Genomic DNA, 14,281 nt, shown 5'->3' with positions numbered 1-14,281 from the left:
ATAGTATCCGCTAGTAAAACTACTATTTTGGGAGTGAGTAGTCTCGCTCACAATCTTCTCAAATTATTATTACTTTCATGAGTGGTGTACGGCCGTAGCCGTGTTGGAACACCGGATCCCGTGTGATCTCCGAAGTTAAGCAACATTAGACGTGGTCAGGAGTTGGATGGGTTGCCACGCGCTGTTGGTGGGGGTAAGGGAATGGAGGAGCGGAAAGGAACTGACCACCCTACCGCACGTAAACTCCGGCTCAGGAACACCTCTGCGGAGGTTCGGACCTGCCTTCGGGCAGAATAACCCTTATTACTACATGAGTGGTGCTGTATATAGGAATAATTTTAAATTTTGTGAACTGATTAGAGACGCTATTATCCTCGTAAAGTGAAGGATACTTTGTAGTTGAGAAGTACTTCTACGGAAATAAATTAACAAGTGTCTTGAATTTCAACCTAATAGAACCTACCAGAAAATGGTTAATCGTTTAAAACGTCAGTAATTTCAACTTGAAGAATGTGTTTAGTCCAACCATTCTCGTATTCGGAACTTTCAAATGTACCGGTAAAGTTTTTTTCAAAAATTTCAAGAAATTTGAACTTTTCCCAACATTAATAAAATAGGCTGAACTTAACTAATTTGCATGCGCTGAACAGGAAAATAACAGTGAAAAGTTCGTAACACGTCACATTTTTGTGTTATATACTTTACTTAATACATTGAATAAATCGGGATTTTTGATCTATTAAAAAATAATTTGTTCTCATTTTTGTATGGAAATTTTCAAGGGTAGCTTAGATATGATAGAACTGGTATATTAATAACTGATTAGCTATTAAGACTTATAAAAACTACTCTTCATACAATACAATTGAGTAAAATACCTTATTTTTTTATCTTATGAGAACTGGAAGCTTTCCTTTGTAAAAACCAGCAATAATCACCCATCATCGGAGGATCCCATCTTCCTCGATACCGTTGCTTCATTGTAGCAATGTCTTGGTGAAGTCGCTCTCCCTGCTCATCACTTATAGTCCCCAAGTTCTCAGGAATGAAGTCCAAATGTGAATGTAAGAAGTGGATCTTCAGTGACATACGGCAGCTCATTTCTTTGTAGTTTCTTAGTAACGTCTCTATTAATTGGTGATGATTTTCTTCCTTGTGATTACCTACAATCCTTTGACAAAAGGTGCAAAAGATTTCCATATTCGTTATTCCTTAGGGTTAAGTTTTTCTCAAAAATGCTGTCCTTCAAAAGTTTTCTAATTTGCTTAGCGACAAATATGCTTTCTTTTAATTTCGCATCAGTGATTTTAGAGAACAGTGTCTTTAAGTATTGAAAGGCTTCTCCAATCTTATCTCGAACTTGCACAAAAATATAATCAGCCCTAATTTTGTATGCAGAGGCGGAAGAAATATACGTTTTCACGTTGCACTAATGGACGATATTTAATATTATGTTCACCAGGAATATAACCTTTCTTGATAGGCCAGTCCTTCACCATATAATGCCGTGCTGTTGCTCCACTGTCCCTCATTCAAACCACAAAAGAGAAAGTATGTTTCAAATCGTAATTTAAAAGAACGGGAATTATACGTATTTGTGTAAATTATCGATGTTAAAGAACATAACCTCTTTCAAAGTGGGTAGATTTGGACACACATTTATACGATTTGCTAACTAAGAAATATGAGTTTATAAAAAAAGTGACGTGTAGGCAATTTTTCAAGGCCATATTCGAAATCATGACATACAAATTACCTAAAAATAGTTATTCTTGTCCATGTAATGAAAACTTTGTTGAGTAGTGTATGCTAATCCGTAAATGTCCTTATATTTACTAAAGAGTATACCAACTCCAATGATCCAAACTTATTTCACATCCATCTTGTAGAAATAGGTATTTTCGCACAATTTGCATTAATATGAATGATTGATTACTTTTTACATTGATTCTGTTCTTTTTAATAGCTCCCAAACCACCGACCACGACAACGATTACGGAAGTGATTATTCCTAGCTTTCGTTCTCTTTCGTAGCAGCACTTGTTGACAGAACGGAACTCACTTCCGAACTTACGAGTGATCACGATGTCTTTGTCCACGGAGTTACTCTTCGTATAATATTATCTGAATACTCTACAATTTACAATATTGAGTGGTGTTTGATGAATTATTTTATTCCCCAAACGTCATTCAGTTTACATTATCTTCTGCAAGTTCTTCATTTCTTTATTTTTAAATCTCAAAGACTACTGGTCTATAGTATGCTTCCAGTTAGATACACGGGCTAGTCCCTGTGTAAAATAGTCCAAAGATTATTAGTAATATGAACACAGTCTTCACACGAATTCTTGAATAATAATAATAATAATAATAATAATAATAATAATAATAATAATACATTTTCTCGGAAAATTATTGATGAAACTTGGAAGCATGCCAATTATTATTATTATTATTATTATTATTATTATTATTATTATTATTATTATTATTATTATTATTCACTATGTTTTCGTAAAATATATTCTGTTCTATTTTCATCATGACAAATACTCATAAAGTGAATGAATGGTTGAATAAATAAATACAATTAATAATAATAATAATAATAATAATAATAATAATAATAATAATAATAATAATAATAATTTAGAACTATTAAGTGACAACCTGGGTGCATCCTATATTCAGATAACATATTGTTGGATTTTTATCCTTTCTAAAAAAGCTCCATTTAGAAACAAGAGATATTGAACGTCTAAATATAACAATTATCCTAGTATAATTTCACATTAATGCATAGTGGCCAAAAATGTAAGTACTTCTCATTTCCTGCAACTTGTATGGTACAGTTTTGAGCTCTGCCTACTGCCGGGGAATTTTCGTGTTATTTCGACTATGAATTCAGGTAAGTGTGTAAATAATGCGGTGTGAGATGTTCAGGAACAAGGTAGTGAATACATTATAATATAAATTATTGAACAAATGAATACAAATATTAAATTTGAAACATAAAATATTATTTTAATAGTTTCACACATATACTTAAAAAGGAACTTATGTACAACAATGGATATAACAGGTTTAATAAAAAGCAAATAAAATATGTACAGTCCAGAAGACGCATTGAATCATCTTGTCTCTTCAGAGGTAGCATCATCATCCACGATGTAGCCAAGACTACGGATTTCTGAAACAGAGGACATGACTTATTAGACAGCATGCTCCTTATATTTTTTTGTATTTAGCAACGCAAGAATGGAATCCATACGTAGGAATCAAAACCAAAATCAGCAATGAAAAAAATGTCTTTGAAATGAAAACACCTTCTAGGAAACAGTGAGGTGGTTGGTGGTGGTGGTGATTATTGCATTAACAGGAAGTACAACTGGACAAGTCCATTCATTCATTCATTCATTTCAATAATTAATTAAATAAATATTTAAAACAATCAATCAATCAATCAATCAATCAATCAATCAATCAATCAATCAATCAATCAATCAATCAATCAATCAATCAATCAATATAATAATAAAAGGAAGTGTTTGCCTGTCTGTGCGCGATGCACAGCAAAATCTACAGCACGCAGAGATCTGAAATTTTGAACATAGGTAGATGGAAGTGGGTCTGAATGCACCTCGAAGCCGGAATGTTTAATTTCGCTTACCTTGGTGAGCTATGAACGAAAAACCATCGGAAAACGTATATTGATATATGACAATCCAACGTGTTGTCACCAAGATTAAGTGCATGGAGTCACTGTCGCTAGGCAACGTACTGTACATAAGGTAGGTAGAGAACACAATTCAAGGAGCCATTTTACGTCCTTGGCGTAGGAAGCCGTTTTTGGTCTTATATGGTGTGAGGGCATATGACGCTGTTGATGATGATTCGTCCGTCGGATGGGGACATCAAGTTTTGAGCTATTCGAGAGGCGCGGGCTATGTCCCGGCGACGGGTTTCATACTCTTCATTCTTACTATCATATACCATGTCATTCATTCCATCTCATTGACTAATCTGATTAGGTTGACGTTATGAAAGATATCCGGTCGTAAAAACTCGCTACGAAGATTCAACCCACTTCATACCCAAACCGCGTAGAGAAAGGGGACAAGGGCTGGACATGTATACATTTAGAGGAAATATATAGGACACAAGATAAACGATAAGATTAAACAAGGAATAATACATATATCAGTCAAGATGCCATTTTAAGTCCGTGGAATAGGAAGCCATTTTCCTTCGGTCCATGATGTCTGTCTGTCTGTCTGTCTGTCTGTCTGTCTGTCTGTCTGTCTGTCTGTCTGTCTGTCTGTGTGCATATATACGATGCCCAGCCAAATCTACGAAAAACAAAGATCTGAAATGTTTGTCATAGGTGGGCACAGGTATCACCTGAGACGCATGGCTGTGTCTAAGAGCAATTCTTGCACCAAGACATGAAGCTGTCAACGTCATCAACAATTAGCGGATTACCTTGTTTTCTTTCAACTAACTCAATCTTATGTTTTACACGAATTACGCATGGCCATGTCAAAGAGCAACTTTTGCTCCGAGAAGTGAAGCTGTCAACGTCATCAACAAGCAACTTTTACAAGAATTACCCGATGTTCTACAAATTTACAAATCCATCGACTACACGGCAGAGCTTTTGAAAGATTTGCAGTCACCTGGAGTACCCTCGAACATCTTAGAGCTGACGATTGTGGCACCGATTAGCCTTCTTAAGAATAAGAATCCTGCTCTCTGCAATGAACACGACTCTGAAACTGATGACTAATATTATTGAAGCCATTCTCATGATTTGGCATGCCGCGAGCGAATTAATATTCATTCCTCGGATTCGAATAATTTCTTCGGATATCTGCAGTTCCCCGTTTGTTTCAGTTTCGCTATGAACATCAAAAAGGCACAAGAACAATCTCTTAAAGTTGGAGGACTCCATCTTCGAAAAGGCTACTTCTCCCATTGTCAACTGTACGTGGTTTGTTCAAGAGTTGGAAAGGCAAACGCACTATATATCTTAGCTCCATTTGGAAGGACACTAATATAGTTCAACCGGAAGCTCTATTGGGAAAAGTAGTTTTTATTATATAAAACAGTTGAATTAATAAACGCGGGCAAAGCCGCGGGAACATGCTAGTCAATAATAAAAGCTCTCTCCCGGGTGGTGGCTATCCGTGACTGGGTGAGAAGAGTGTTTATCCATTCTTCATGCACGAACACAATACAATCATGAAATCATTCATTCACTAATTAATGTAGTTATTCATTCATTCTTAAATTCATTCAATTCATTCAAAATGTAGGTTGTAATTGTAGGATAACTCTTTAAAGAATGGTGACACTAATACAACTTAGGGAGGGCAAGATACATGTTTTTTCTAGACTATATAAGTCTGTTATCATCTAGGACAAAACAAATAAATGAACTTTAAAAAAATACAATTTAGAAATTGGATTGAAACAGTTAATACGTTTAATTGTAATATTTAATGTAGTAATTGATAAATAGTAATAAGGAGAAGATGCATATATCAAAAACACATTTCGGATTACAATAAATTATTACTCCCTCCCAGGGTGCGAAATCAGGAAGAAATAGTGGTTGGAGGGGGGTAGAACGAACATAGGGCTTAAATACTAGAGTTTATTTTGGGCAGTATGAGGCGGGGGAGGGGGTATAAAATTCCCCTGTAAGTAAATTATCTCCTTCCCCTGAAAAATGTAAATTTTAGATCTTTTTGGTTGTTATAACAAGAATGATGAACATTAGAAAGTTATTACAATCAGCTAAGAAGTTTATGAGAGACTGTCCCTTTCTTAAGAAAGGCCAAACGATGCGTGATTTGTCCTGATTTATTGCTTTATTAGTGGAACCTTCCTCTACCAGGGCTGTGCTGACTGAATAAAATTTGTTTCCTTTTACGCACCTTAAGTGAATATTGTCCTATTGATACCTATCGGAAACACACTCTCTCCAAGAAGTACGAGCTACTTCGAGTGATGAAAAGGGAGGAGGGATTCAAGTAAGCTACATTTTTGCCCGGGTTTCAGATAAACTTGTCAGAGTGAAACATGAACAATAGGCTACAGATGCGGACTTGCCACTGCTGCGCTGTTTTATTGCTCAAGGTCTGGCAGTCATTTGAATTATTGCTGATGATTTTATGAAAATACGCTTAGTAAAAATCATTAATTTCAGTAATGAATATGTGTTCTATATTTTCGTCATTATTTTATAATGAAAGAATCCCCCCGGGCAATTCTAGTGTGTGTGAGGGGGGGGGGGGGGTAACCTTTGTGAAAAAAGGGGGAATCCCTCCCTTCCACCAAGATTTCTCACCCTGCGGGTCCTTCCCCAATTTCAGGTGATCCGACACTGGGGAATGGGAGTGTTCTATTATATTCTATTATTCAACTGGGCAACCATCCTATATTAACACTAATCAAAAGGGAAAAAAGGAAGAGGTCCGACAATTGGAAGAATGAAGATACAGGCCTCCTAATCCTAATACCATCGAGTTCGGAAGAGAACAATAGTTGATTACGGAGGTCGGATAGGAAAGAGATGTAAGATATACATTTTCCTCAGTATTTTATAATGAGAGAATCCCCCCCCCGGGCAATTTTAGAGGTGGTGGTGGGGGGGAACCTTTGAAATAAAATCGTCGGTGGGGGAAGTCCCTCCCTTCTTCCCCGCGATATATATATAAAAGATACAAGTAATTGGAGATGATGCCAGGGTCAGTCAAGGGCTCCGTTGTTCCCAACCCACGTTCTCATATTGAGAGCGTCTGGGTCCTCGTTTAGTCGGTTTGTGTGACAGGGAGGGGTTACTGTTTATGTATTTTTCCACCCCACCCAGAGGGTGTAAAGGCAACAGTGACCTCTGATTCGTGTTGTGTGTTATCGATGCTGCTTTTACGGTATCGGAGTGTGGACATTAATAAAGGCTTTCTCAGTGAAGTCTTATGAAGTGTGGGTGTATCGCAGAATGTTAAAAATCCTATGGATAGACCTCGTTATCAATGAGGAGGTAGTCTGTCGCGCCGAGAAATCATGTGATGTCTTAACCCAGAAACACAGAGAAAAACAAACTAGTTCGGTGACATCTTCTGAAATGAAAAATACAGCCTGATACAACTGATCATAGAAGGCAACATGAAGGGCAACTTGGACATGGGTGGAGAGTATTATCCTGGACGCGAAACGCCTGAAAGTGGTTCGACATCCACAATACGGCAACACTGATATAGGAAACTCAAAATGGGAAAATTAATCAATGGTGGTCGCTCCCCGTCTGTGATGAGACGGCACCACAAGAAGAATATAGTAAAACAGTGGCACATACAGTTCATTAAGAACATTGGTCCAGTGAGTTGGGCGGTAGATATTAAAGTGGAACGTGGTCAGCCCGCCCACATCCTCAGTCGTATTGACCAGGATACAATCGAATAGTCATTACATTAGAGTAAAGGTTCACATCTACATATTAAATCGCCATATGGGGAGCAGAAATCTTAAACAATAGAAATGCCTTTTCAGATTTTAGTCCTAAAATAATTTCAGACGTGATAATGAAAGTATATCATTTCTTAAAATAGTGACCCAGAAACTGCCAATGAGATTTTGTTGCTATAAGATACTTCATACCCTGGCATAAACGGTGATAACAGATTTTTTTATGTGCACCCATTTTGTCTCGTAGAGACGCTTGAGTTACACCTGTGGTTAAGTTTTCCGAGTTATAACGCGATTAAGCATTCTGCGATACATATATGAAAAAAGCAAAAGGAGTGAGTGTGTTAGTTTAGATTTCGAGAACGACTACATGAGGCACCTAACTTCAGCTTAATACTGAATCAGAAAGTAATGCAAGGCCTTCTTCTAGTGTAACTTACTCGAAAGAAATTTTGTATGGAATTCTGTATGATTCCCGCACAGCAGTTTTAAACTTACCGCCTTAAAAATTTGGTAAATATATGCACGTATATAACATATACCATTATTAATTTTCAGTATCCATTTTCATAATAGCAGATAACTTTCAGAACGATTGTAAGTTGAAACGTTTGTGATGTTATATCTCATATTAATATGTAAATACGAACCCCATGGCACTACAGCCCTGATGGGCCTTGTCCTACCAAGGAACCGCTGCTCAGCCCGAAGGCCTGCAGACTATGAGGTGACACAAGGTCAATGCGACGAATCCTCCCGGCCGTTATTTTTTGTTTTTTTATAGTGGGGTCGCCATCTCACCGTCAGATAGATCCTCAATTGTAATAACGTAGGCTGAGAGGACCTCGAATCAACCCTCGTATCTAGGCAAAAATCCCTGTCCTGTGGGCTAACAAGTAAGAAGAAAGCTCACCAGAGAAAGGAACCACATGGTCCCAAGAGCCTCTACGAAACAAGAAGAAAGGCTGAAAATGTTGTAGGGAATTCGGGAAGCTCTAGATCTCTTTCTAAATACGTTGTAGTCAGTACGTGAAGTGTCAGAAACATTTCAAGAACGTGAAAACTTTAAGAAACATGATTACTTACACCAATACGTCGAAACTTTTTCAAATATTATTAATATGAGGTACCTGAAAGAAAGTAAAAAACCACTGAACCTCACAAAAAAGAAATGAAATGTTCACTACAAGAACAATAATCCTATCTTGTTTAGCCTAGTGTAGATTTAGAATAGCCCTCAACTCCCGAGAAAAAATCCCAGAAACAGGTTTGTTGCTATTGAAAGTGTTTGAAAGTAATAGATGACGTCAGATTTCCTGAAGAGGAGAAGAAGAACAACAAATAATGAAAAGTTAGGCCGATTTTGACCAGGGTCAGAGAAGAATGCCCCTAGAAGCCAAAATAGCAATCGGAGAACAAATAATAATAATAATGTTAATATTATTATTATTATTATTATTATTATTATTATTATTATTATTATAGGACTGTGTGAGGTGAAACAATTTGTTGAGGTAAGCCTAACATAGATGAGCTTAATAATTTTGTCTGACTCGCTGGCTGAATGGTCAGCGTACTGCCCTTCTGTTCAGAGGGTCCCGGGTTCGATTCCCGGCCGGGTCGGGGATTTTAATCGCTTCTGATTAATTCTTCTGGCTTGGGGACTGGGTATTTTTGTATGTCCCCTCTTCATATTCAGGTAACACACCACACTACCAACCACCACAGGAACACAGAATAATAATGATTACAGGCTTCCATAGAGGGTTGGCGTCAGGAAGGGCATCCGGTTGTGAAACAGGGTCAAATCCAATTGTGTGGCGTAGTTCGCGCCCGGAACCCCATAGTTGTAGGAAAAGCGGTAGAAAAGACGAAGAAGAAGAAGGGCTTAATAATCAATCAATCAATCAATACTGATCTGCATTTAGGGCAGTCGCCCAGGTGGCAGATTCCCTATCTGTTGCTTTCCTAGCCTTTTCCGAAATGATTTCAAAGAAATTGGAAATTTATTGAACATCTCCCTTGGTAAGTTATTCCAATCCCTAACTCCCCTTCCTATAAATGAATATTTGCCCCAGTTTGTCCTCTTGAATTCCAACTTTATCTTCATATCGTGATCTTTCCTACTTTTATAAACGCCATTCAAACCTATTCGTCTACTAATGTCATTCCACGCCATTTCTCCGCTGACAGCTCGGAACATACCACTTAGTCGAGCAGCTCTTCTTCTTTCTCTCAATTCTTCCCAACCCAAACATTGCAACATTTTTGTAACACTACTCTTTTGTCGGAAATCACCCAGAACAAATCGAGCTGCTTTTGTTTAGATTTTTTCCAGTTCTTGAATCAGGTAATCCTGGTGAGGGTCCCATACACTGGAACCATACTCTAGTTGGGGTCTTACCAGAGACTTATATGCACTCTCCTTTACATCCTTACTACAACCCCTAAACACCCTCATAACCATGTGTAGAGATCGGTACCCTTTATTTACAATCCCATTTATGTGATTACCCCAGTGAAGATCTTTCCTTATATTAACACCTAGATACTTACAATGATCCCCAAAAGGAACTTTCACCCCATCAACGCAGTAATTAAAACTGAGAGGACTTTTCCTATTTGTGAAACTCACAACCTGACTTTTAGCCCCGTTTATCAACATACCATTGCCTGCTGTCCATCTCACAACATTTTCGAGGTCACGTTGCAGTTGGTCACAATCTTGTAACTTATTTATCACTCTATAGAGAATAACATCATCCGCACAAAGCCTTACCTCCGATTCCACTCCTTGACTCATATAATTTTGTACTGGCTAATCCTTCAGTCAGATTAGCTGCTATTCTTCGACTTAGTCAAACATTTGAGACTGGAACAAGTGACTTTGATCAATATTTTACCTCGTTTTCTTTTGTCGTAATCACGGCTACAATGCTTTTCGCATCACTGAGAACAGCATACAGAACCAAAACCAAACCCCATGGCACTACAGCCCATGAAGTGCCTTGGCCTACCAAGCGACCGTTGCTCAGCCCGAAGACCTGCAGATTACGAGGTGACGTGTGGTCAGCACGACGAATCCTCTCGACCGTTATTCTTGGCTTTCTAGACCGGGGCCGCTATGTCACCGTCAGATAGCTCCTCAATTCTAATCACGTAGGCTGGGTGGACCTCGAACCAGCCCTCAGGTCTAGGTAAAAATCCCTGACGTGGCCGGAAATCGAACCCGGGGCCTCCGGGTAAGAGGCAGGCACGCTACCTCTACACCACGGGGCCCGCACAGCATACAGAAGCAAATCAAAATAACTTACACTTAAAATAAATAAATAAATAAATAAATAAATAAATAAATAAATAAATAAATAAATAAATAAATAGTTTTTTGCTGTTCAGGAAATAAGGCTGTGAAAATAACATAATGTATCCATGTAACGGCAATATGTTGTAACCTTAATTTAAGCGAAACTGATGTTTTGCCATTTTCAGGTTTGTGCGTTATGTTAAACACCTTCAGTCATGTCATATCTTTTCAAGAAATACACAGTGTTTCTATTTTACTTTTATGGAAAACACAATGTTGTATCCCCAGTGATGTTTTTATCCAGTGGCATAATGTGATTACTCATTATTGAGGGGTACGACATATTGCTGTTTCGTAAATGCATGGGTTAATTCGAAAGTCATCCTCCTATAAGTCCCGACAGGATTGTGGAGGAGTAGAAGGTAAAGAGTGCTACTATCCGGAACAGTGACATTGAGAGGTCATTTCTATGCTCGTCCCACTACATATCCACCAAATAACACTGTATTAATTTATTATTTGGATGCCATCTGTAACTATCCAAGGTGCAGAAAAACTGCCGTTTAGTAATCATTGGTTGTGATTATGGGGTATCAAGACAATTAAAATGAGGGTAGGAACAAACACTAGACATCTGTCATAGGGGCTCCTTCCCAGGCAGTTGGGCCGCAGCCCTTTCCGTGAAATAGCGTTACATTATTTGCCTCATTTGAATTTAGTTGAAAATCACCAATTAGATGGTCGGTTTCTATTTTCATTTTACTTTTTTTTCCTTCTTGTTTAACGTCACACTAACACATCGAAAGTTTTCGGCGACGGGAAGATGAGAAAGGGCTAGGATTGGGAAGGTAGCGGCCGTGGTCTTAATTAAGGAATAGCCCCGGCATTCGTCTGGTATAAAAATTGGAAACCACAGAAAACCATGTTCAGGGCTGCCAATGGTGGGATTCCAACCGATCGCCAGGTAAAAGCTCACAGCTGCGCGACCCTAACACCGCACTGCCAACTCGTTCGGTTCATTTTAATTACCCTGATTCTATTTATCATGGTTTATTAATGTTGGATGGAGTTTTTCGAACACCGTGTAATAATAATAATAATAATAATAATAATAATAATAATAATAATAATAATAATAATAATAATAATAATAATAATAATAATGGCGTGTGGCCTCCGCGGAGACATGATGCAAGGATATGAATCATCCATGTTATGGTATTAACGTTGTTTTTATGGACCACTGTAATAAGTGTAGCCTAATGTGAAGGTGGTAAGACAGGATGTTAAGCTTTATACTTTCACTTGCTGGACATCCTGTACAGTGTGCGATTTGACAGGCTAATAGGAGGTGAAAAAACTAGAGACTGCAAGCAGGAAGTACAGTAGCTGCTTCAAAAGCAATCATTTTCTATTACGTCCAAGTGCCTCTCTCGTGTTAATTGATGTACCGCATGAGAAGTCGGAAACTGAATCCAGGCTATGATAGTATTTGTAAGCAGCCATTACCAGGTTTTGCTTGCTCTCACTGCAAACAAATGGAATCTTAATTTAAGTCTTAAGACACGTCTTAATGCTAGACAAAACATAGGCGCAGAAAGTATAATTTCAGACTCAACACCCCGATGGGCCGATAGGTGGCGATTGTCTCTAACTTCTGTTTGTATCCTTCGTTGAAGACTAATATTAAAGCAGCACCTTAACACACTCTAGTGTTCAGTCCGAATAAGACTGGTGTAAGAAAGAAAGAAAGAAAGAAAGAAAGAAAGAAAGAAATATTCAACCGATCAGCGGTCGGCTGACAACAGTGAGGAACGCAGTACTGTATACTGCCGAGACGATGACACTAGGAAGGCATGTGACAGAGCAACTGGAGAAAGAAGAATTCTGAGGACGATACTGGGACCAAAGTCTCCGTGGCTCAGGCGACAACGCGCCGGTCTCTCACCGCTGGGTTCCGTGGCTCAAATCCCGGTCACTCCACGTGGGACTTGTGCTGGACAAAGCGGAGGCGGGACAGGTTTTTTCTCCGGGTTCTCCGGTTTTCCCTGTCACATTTCATTCCATCAACACTCTCCAATATCATTTCATTTCATCTCTAATTCATTAATCATTGCTCCAGTGGAGTGCGACAGGCTTCGGCAGCCGGCACAGCTGCTATCCTCGCCGCTAGATGGGGGCTTCATTCATTCAATTCCTGATCCGGTCGAATGACTGGATTTTCATGCTGGGACCAAAAAGAGGAGGTGAAAGATGGGAACGAAGATCAAGGGGTTTCGAAACATGAGGACGATCTCCAAAGAAATAAGACTGGACACGTGATCAGGATGGACATAAAATGACCAGAATAGTATGGGAGACAACGGTTAGAACAAGAGGAAAGACGGGACTAAGTGGGTTGTCGAACTCCGGAAGGACTGGATTGAGATGGGAGATCAAGGTGAAACGGACAGGGAATTGGATAAATAAGTACACCAACCAATATGTCAGAACTCAACGACAGAGAAAGTCACAGGAAAGGGATGAGAAGCACCAGTGCGGAAAACGAGGAGAGGATACTGAAAATACCAGCTGAAGAACGGGAGAGAAGGAGAAAGAGGATTAGAAGGTTCTGGGAGGAGAAGAAGAAAATCAAAACCATAACAAAGATGCCCGTCGTCCTACATAGGCCGTAACGAAAGAAGAATAAGAATAAGAAGAATAAGAAAAATAAGAAAAATAAGAATAATTTGTTGGAAAACTATCGGAGTTGCAAATAAAATGCATATAGACTTCTTTGTATAAAACCGAATTTTAAGTCTACAGGGTGGTCTTTATTTGACGTAAACCCACCTCGTGGCCATGAGCATTAAGGCGTCAAGTCTATATGGTTTGACACTGGGGTTAGCCGGTTCGAGTCCCGTTGGTGGAATAAATGTTCGCCATCAGAATATTCGCTGGCAGGTTAGGAAAGGTGGTGGTAAACAATTTCTAATCTCTAGATCCCGTGGCAAAAGCCTGCGAGAAATGCAGATGCACCATCTCACACCATATTAAGCAATTTTTAAAACGATTTCGCAAATGTTATAGTCCTGAAAATATATATCTTAAAACGTATCATAGCATAATGAACCCGTCATTTAGTTTCACTCCTCTTATAAGTAAATCATTCAAAACTGAGCCAAATCATCGTCGGCTTGGTCTTCCTCTACTTCTCTTACCTCCAAGGCCCAGTCCGTTATTCTCCTAGATAACATAGTCTCCTTCATTCCTCTCACATGACCCACCCACCCTAACTGGTGCCGGTTGACACGTACAGCTTTATCGATCTAGTTTATTCCTAATTTGCTCTGTAAGGAATCGGAGATCAATTAAAAAAACCCATGGCGCAACAGCCCCAAAGGGCCATGGCCTACCAAGCGACCGCTGCTCAACCCGTATGCCTGCAGATTACGAGGTGACGTGTGGTCAATACGACGAACCCTCACGGCTTATACATGGCTTTCTAGACTGGGACCGCCATCTCAC

At 38.9% G+C, this 14,281-nt stretch overlaps 1 protein-coding gene across 1 annotated transcript in view; it reads right to left on the bottom strand.

Annotated features, from left to right (window-relative positions):
* Window positions 1-2,998: 2,998 nt before the first annotated feature.
* LOC136877459 (alpha-tocopherol transfer protein-like) overlaps window positions 2,999-14,281 on the bottom strand; it is a 238,092-nt gene continuing 226,809 nt past the window's right edge. The window contains exon 8 of the mRNA XM_067151515.2: window positions 2,999-3,190. Coding sequence (XP_067007616.2) covers window positions 3,132-3,190 — 59 coding nt within the window. The 3' untranslated portion in view covers window positions 2,999-3,131. The remainder of the gene's footprint in view (window positions 3,191-14,281) is intronic.

This window comes from Anabrus simplex, chromosome 7 (genome assembly GCF_040414725.1).
Source record: "Anabrus simplex isolate iqAnaSimp1 chromosome 7, ASM4041472v1, whole genome shotgun sequence".
In the NCBI taxonomy this organism is placed as follows: Eukaryota; Metazoa; Arthropoda; class Insecta; order Orthoptera; family Tettigoniidae; genus Anabrus; species Anabrus simplex.
The sequence above is the reverse complement of the archived record's forward strand: the minus strand, read 5'-3'. Positions and strand labels throughout refer to the sequence as shown.